This window comes from Fukomys damarensis, unplaced genomic scaffold (assembly GCF_012274545.1).
Source record: "Fukomys damarensis isolate Sample0158 unplaced genomic scaffold, DMR_v1.0_HiC HiC_scaffold_39, whole genome shotgun sequence".
Lineage (NCBI taxonomy): Eukaryota > Metazoa > Chordata > Mammalia > Rodentia > Bathyergidae > Fukomys > Fukomys damarensis.
Window position 1 is genome coordinate 28,204,947 of NW_022900951.1, and position 7,494 is coordinate 28,212,440.

Consider the following 7,494-nt stretch of genomic DNA (forward strand, 5'->3'; position numbering starts at 1 on the left):
TCAGTTTTGGTTTGAAATTTACTTTGTCTGCAAATAAGATTGCTACCCCTGTTTTTTTCTGGACTCCTGTCACATGGAGAATTGTTTTCTATCTTTTCACTTTCAGGCTATGGGCTTCTTTTTGCACTAGGTGTGTTTCTTGTATACAACATATTGTTGGATTTTGCTTCTTATTCCATTTTGCCAGTCTATTTCTCTTGATTGGTGAGTTGAGGCCATTGACATTGCTCGTTATAACTGATATGTACTGACTTAGCATTGACATGTTATTGGCCTTTTGTTGACTCTTTTTACTTTTTCACCTTTTCCTTTTAATTTCTTGCCTTGCCTATTTGATTTGCTCTGTTGGGCCTCATGGTGTTGCTGCCTTCATTGTCTTTTTCTAGGATCTTGTTCTAGCTTATAGCACAAGCAACTGATGTCCTCTTCTTCCAGTGACTTTACCAATATCTTTCTTTTTTTTTAACCTGTGTCATCCCTACATAAGTCTGCTGATGGCATTTTCTTGAATAGTCTAAAATGCAAAGCCCTTATCTTTTGCCCTGTTGGAAATGGGCATGTGTGATCAGACCCCTTCCTGTATTTCCTATCTCACATGTTAGCTAAGTTTCCACCCTACCAATGTCCAGTCCCATGTAACTTATGGTTTCTAAAAGAAGCTAAACTATACTTACTCTGGAGTCCTTGAATTGGCTCTTTCCACTGCCTAAAATACTCTTCCTGCTGACCTGTAAATGGTGGTTCCTTTCTTTAAATCACAAAATAAATGGTATCAATCTTGACTATTATTCCTGGATCATCAAGCTTTCTTGTGACCACTCTGTATTACATTAACTTTAAATGTCTTCAATACATTCATTCCTACTTGATATTTTTATTGTGTTCACTTTTTTAATGGTTGTCTGCCACTCTAGAATGTAAGCTTCATGTGACTTGGGACCATGGCTTTTCTGATCATTATTGTATCCTCAGAGCCTTGAAATGTAAGCAGTAACTTCAGGCAGTCCATTCATGTGCATTAATATTTGTCATACAAATCAAATATAATTTGTCATTACTAAATGCATTGGTTAATAATACTCATAAGTGTCCATGTTTAATTTAATTTTCATGGATTTTAATTATACCTTTACCTATATTTTACAGAAATTCTGTCTTTCATTATATCAACTTCAGATTTTTAACATGGCTTTGCTCCCATGTAATAGTCCTAAACAAATGGTAGTTATCTTCCCTCTCATCACTATACCTAGGCTTCAGCAGAATGGCTTCTGACTAGATCTAATCACATCTTCTCTTTAGGAAAGAGAGATAAGAAGTATGGACTAATCCTTTTGGGTTACTAGAAATTTGCAGCTCTAAAGTAATAATTTATTTGGAAATAATAATTAATGCTTTCAAATCAGGCTAATCATTAATATGACCATTATTATATGACCAAACAAGTTATAAATTGTTTAAGGCATTAAATAAAACCTAGAACTAATATTTTTGAAAGACAATGTCTTCTTTTTATAAACAGATTTTTGTTTCCTGCCCAAAACTTTCAAATATCAAGTCCAACAAAATTTGCATAATGCCTTATGTCATTTAGAATAGGCTGTATGCATGAGCGCACACAAAGTTAGTGAAAGTGGCACAGAAGAATTGCTGCTACAAACTCACATATTTCTGAATTGTTTTCCTTAAATAAAACCTTGTGTATGTGAAATCCAAGGAATTATCTTCATAATACTATCTTCTCCAAGTGGTTCCATATTAGTGTCTATGTTTTCACAAATTGGTCTAAAAGGTCTATGTTTTCACCCAGTCTCAAATGTTGCCCTTCACTTCTTGGGAATCATTCTAAAAGCTGTATCCCTAAATCTTCCCTAAAGACTAAATGATTTTTACGTCAATCTTCACTAACTAGGAAAATTGCCATTTTAGGATTCCCATCCTCCTGTAGAATGGCAATGAGGAAATCGCACACGCGCACGCGCACGTGCACGCACACGTACACAGTCTCTTTCTCCAACCTTTGTCTGTATATACACTCCGTCTTCTGTCATCTAATGATAGTTATCTTTTTATTGAGGCATTTTTCCTTTTCATTATATTTTACCAATGATGCTAATATTATCTGACGATGAGGTGTATTTTGCGAAGATGGAACACATGCATTTAACATATCTTAGCTTCTGTCCTATCAGCCCCCCTTCTCCTTCTCTTCCTCTCCCTCTTATCACCTTTCCATTTTCTAGAACAAGAGAATTTTTTGAATGAAAGTTTTAAAATGTTGTTAATAATAATACAAGACTTAGAATTTTAATTCTAGGTTGAAGTCACATTTTTTGTAATTCTCAAGTGCAATGAATTAATTACTATAATAATTAATGGCATATTGTTGGTCCTCTTGAAAAATGGGAATGCAGACATAATGAGAGGATTTAGCCTTCAGAAGAGGATGGAAAAGTAGAATGGACAAGGGAGAAGACAGTGGTGCCACTATGGCAGAACAATAAGAAAGGAGGCTGGGTTTTGAAACATTTCTAATTTTTTCAAAGCTTGCTACAAATAAATTGAAGAAGTTTGCACCAACAGAAGTTTCAGCTTTTAGACTGATGGCATATGACCACAAATAGGCAGATGTGTGTCTTATGTTTTCCATGATAAATGCGTAAAATGAAGTATGGGTATTGGGAGGAGGTGGACTTGATAGTTGTAGTATGACTTTTACAATTCTCTCCTTTAATGTAGGTTGCTATCACCATGATGACAGCAGGGGAAATATGTCAACAGGCATAGCAGTATCTCCTAGCTTGGAATACAGATATTGTCCTGAAAATTCTATCTTATACATGACTTACTCATTTCTTCAAAAGACATGAGCTGAAGAATGTGATTCCCCCCTCTGTATTGTCATGCTATAATTTAGTACTGGAGTAGCAATCCTCCCAGCATATCTAATGAGTTTCTTTGGTCCTGTTTTAAAGCTTTTAATCTTCATAAATAATATCTAAGTAAACTTAAGGCGCTTGGACAATTTCTTTAGCTTAATGTATTCAAATCCACAGTTGGCACTTCATTTCTTTTCATTTAAAAATAAATCTATCTTGTCTCAATTGGTTTAAATGAATACACACACCTAACAACATAAATCACAGAAACACATCCAGAATGATGAAATCTGTTTGTTACCTTTATAAGAAATATGCTATTCTCTGAAATGTCATAAAAGATTCTTTATTAAGTCAATATATATTCTCAGAATAATTCATAGCCAAACTGTATTTCAATAAGAATTTCCAAAAACTTGAGAAACTTTTACTCAAGTGGATTTTCATGAAAATATGAGTAACACTTTAATATTTTTGAGGGCTTTTCCTTCTGAAGTGAAGTTTCCTGACATTTGTAGCTAAGAGGTGATTTTACATAGATGTTGGCCTTAACATGCTTGTGTGCACCTGCATTCAGTTTTTCATGTTTAGAAATAGCCTACAGAATATTAACAATGACAAAACATTGGAAACTCTTAAGGCTTAGTTCTATAGGTAACAGAACTAATTTTGTAATTTCCAAATTGCAAATGTGAAAAGCACAGTATTATGGACATGAAAATACAACCAGCAAAGTCCTATGAAGAAAAGCTGAATGCCTTAGTAATAACATAATAATCTAGACTATGCTGTCAAACTGCATCAAAGCTTGTTACTTATTATTTTGAGATAGATCTAATTGAGTTTCTTAGGCTGATCTCAAAACTGAAATCCCCTACCTTGGCCTATTGAGTAGATGAGATGAAAGGCATGTACCACTATGTCTGTCCATGGTGTGCTTTTTAGTATTCTGGGGAACATGATTGGGAAGCAAGCATTTAATTCAATAAATGTTCACAGAACACTTAGGTAGGTTTTTTCATTTGATTTTGTCTCAGTACTGGGTACTGGACCCAGGGACCACTGAACTATATCCCTAACCCTTTTCATACATTTTATTTTTAGACAGGGTCTCCTCGAATTGCCCAGGCTGACTTTGAACTTGTGATTCTCCTGCCTGAATCTCCCTAGTCGCTGGGACTACAGGCACATATCTCCAGGTTCAGACAAGCTTGTTAAACTTATTAATTAGGAACAAAGGATTACTTACTTGCTCTGTTTTTCCATGCTAGCTACCCTGAGGCATTCCCATCTTGAATTTAGGAGATTCATTTGTTCCTGTACTTCAGTTTCTTCATCTTCTGATAGTTTTCTGGTTCCAATCAGTTGACTGCCCAATTGTAGGACATTACCAACCCGTCCCTGGTGGGCTGTTAAATCCATCATATACCCCTGACAAAGAAAACGGATAATAATTGTAAGTTGTTGAGTTGGATTTTTTGGTTTTATATCTGTAGCCCATGGAAATGTATATTAGCAGTAAGAGTACTTTAATCTTTATGTAAGGGAACTCTACCACTTCTAATAGGAGTTCAGCAAAGTTATTATCTTAGGGCACCTTCTGTAGAAGCAGACTCTGAAAGAATAATTTTAGTTCAAGTGATTTAAGAAAGAGTTCCCAGGAATACTTTCAAGGGTTGTTGAAGAAGAAGAGGAGAGGATGCAAGGGTGGAAAGAAGCCAAGCAAACCTGCCCTCTCAGGAAACTCTTAGAGTTGCTAAGGCTGCTGCTACACAGGTACTCCGGATTATATATTGGAATTATGATTTCTGATGAAAGGGTTTATCCTGCAATCTACCTCAGCATTATGCCTCAGCTTTTCATTGACCCAAGATAATGGTCTGGGCTTTTATATTTTTCTAGGAGTCATTGCAAAACCAAGTCTTAGTACCTTGGTGAGTTGTTTTCCACAGGAGAAGTTCACATACTAGCTATTAGAATCCCAATCACATAAAGAAGTTTTATTTCCATCTTAAATGCAAACTAAATTTCCAAAACACAAAGTTGTTACAAAGCAATTGAAAGAAAAGAGATGCTTGCTATAACAAGTCATGTGCTTAGTTTCATAAATCAATGTTTTATTGTACCTCATGAGTATGAAATTGTTCCTTCACTTCTTCTACCTCATTCGAAATCTCTCCTTGTGCCCGCAATGCATCCTCAGCAGAAAGAAGCCATGAGAGTACTTCTTCTAAAGCTGTTTGGTAACTGTCCAGGTTTACTTCAGTCTCCATCAATGAACTGCCAAATGACTTGTCTTCAGGAGCTTCCAAATGCTGAACAATAAAATAAATTGAGTGTTATGCAATTAGTGTCTTTGCAGACTGTTCCAGTACATTAAATGATAAATCAAATGAAATATTTAAATGTTAGAAACGTCCGCTTGCATTATCAGAGACAAGAACAGCAGACACATGGAGTAGCAAGCCTGCATTTTAACATTCTCACAAGTACACATACAGATTCCCAAATGGAAGTTGAAATCCACACCAAATTAACATTTTATTTAAGTTCTTCTGCTTTGCTGTAAAGAGTGAATTAGTATATGAACTCTTTATGTTACATTTTAAATGCTATGAAATTTCATCCATAAGTTGCTTTTTCAGTTTATATTTGCAGTCATTTACACATAAACTATTGGAACTGTATTTATATACTTTGGCAGTGGTTTTAAAGGAAACAGCTCTTCCCAAGAGCCCAGATAATGGAATATTTCCAAACCTTTATAGAAAAGTAAAAATATCAGTGAGAAAATAATTATGTGGAAGTAGGATGAAGATGAAATGATGTACACTGAAGACATGTCAGAGGTTTCTATCAGGATGATCACTGTGATAAATTAAGCATTTCTTTTCAGAGGCAGTGGCTTCGATAGCAAGAGTTTAGGAGAAGTAAATTATGAAGCATGTTCTACAATACCAAGTATCCATAGCTCTACAGAGAAAATCCAAGCCACTGATGAAGGAATTGCTTTAAAGTTATCTAAAATTGATCTCACGGGTCCTTTTATAATAAAAATATAAAAATAAAGAACGTTTTACTTACATACATTAATTCTATTATATATTTTATATGTGGCCAAGAGAACTCCTCTCCACTCCATTTGGCCCAGGCAAGCCAACAGCCTGGACACACCTGATGCTAGATGAAAAGTATATAAAAAGCAGAAAGGTGATGAACTAGAGAAATCTTTCAAGAAAGTACTCTCCTGGAATGGCTGGAGTGCTCTGTGTGGTCATAACCTTGCCACAATGAAAGCCAAGAATTTGAGAGAGGGTGGCTTACAAGCTGCACAACTGAACTCCAAGCCTGGCCTATGTTGGCCTAGACTCAGCTGCTTTGGGAATAGCACTGTGAAGTGTCAGAAGAGACCTATGTTCTACTTGAACTTTATGGCAATTATCAAGGGCAAAATTGTGAATAAATAAGAAAATTTGCATAAGTTTTTCTTGAGATGAGGTGAACTGTGTATAGGTTAGTACTAAGTTTCAAAAATGTTGAAAAGGACCATACTTGAGGGAGTTTTATTCTAGTAAGAAACCAGGAAACCTGCTTATAGAGAAAAAGAATAACGGGTAAATGTAGGAAAAGGAAGCTTCTGTACACCCCAAGGATCACAAGGTATCACTGAAACCAACAGTGTTTTGCAAAGGAAAGCAAAGGCAGCTTAGAATAACCAAAAGCTACGTGGGGTTTTCACAACCATGTCTAAAGAAAACCCAGACTGTGAAGTTGCTCCCCTGGCATAATTGTCTTGCATTTCTAGTCTTCCTCAGTTCTGGGGCTTTAACCCAGGTAACCGCCCAAACCAACCTAATGTGTTGATCTAATAAATGCTCTAATTTTGAAATTTTAATATTATAAATTTACCTCAACCTTTAGGATGATGAAATGTCATAGCAATTGTTGGTATGATCTCTTCATCAAGTAGTATATTCTTTTCCTGATGATAGAGAACTGGCAAAAAGAGACTACCTGGAGAAGACAAAATCACTCACACTTCTAGCACCTCATGCAGAATGTTGGTGTTAAAGAGGGCTATTCACATAGGACCTCCAAGGGTAAGGGCATTTCTGAATATGTTAGGGCTTACACGTTCCGTGTTGTACCATTCCATCTATCTGGAATTATTAATAGTATTCAATATCAAAGTCATCATTAAGGAGAAAAGTTACAAAAGGTACACAGGTGGATCCAGCTTCATGGCTATATAACCCATGTGAGTACACAGGGCTCTGAGCTCAGACCAACCCAAAATCCTTCTATTTACTGCTTTTGAAATTCTCATAATTTTTATCATTGTGTTTCATTTTCGTAACTCCAATAAGGTTAGGAAGTATAAAGATGACAAGGAGAGATAGGATATATATATATCAAAAGGTACACAGGTGGATCCAGCTTCATGGCTATATAACCCATGTGAGTACACAGGGCTCTGAGCTCAGACCAACCCAAAATCCTTCTATTTACTGCTTTTGAAATTCTCATAATTTTTATCATTGTGTTTCATTTTCGTAACTCCAATAAGGTTAGGAAGTATAAAGATGACAAGGAGAGATAGGATATATATATATAT

The 7,494-nt window shown here is 35.7% G+C and overlaps 1 protein-coding gene across 6 annotated transcripts in view; it reads right to left on the reverse strand.

Annotated features, from left to right (window-relative positions):
- Dmd (dystrophin) overlaps positions 1–7,494 on the reverse strand; it is a 2,130,457-nt gene that overhangs the window by 1,488,200 nt on the left and 634,763 nt on the right. For all 6 annotated transcript variants that reach the window (XM_033760401.1, XM_033760400.1, XM_033760399.1 and 3 more), the window contains exons 10-11: positions 5,006–5,194; positions 4,129–4,310 (exon numbers count right to left, since the gene is read on the reverse strand). In XM_033760401.1, coding sequence (XP_033616292.1) covers positions 4,129–4,310; positions 5,006–5,194 — 371 coding nt within the window. The remainder of the gene's footprint in view (positions 1–4,128; positions 4,311–5,005; positions 5,195–7,494) is intronic.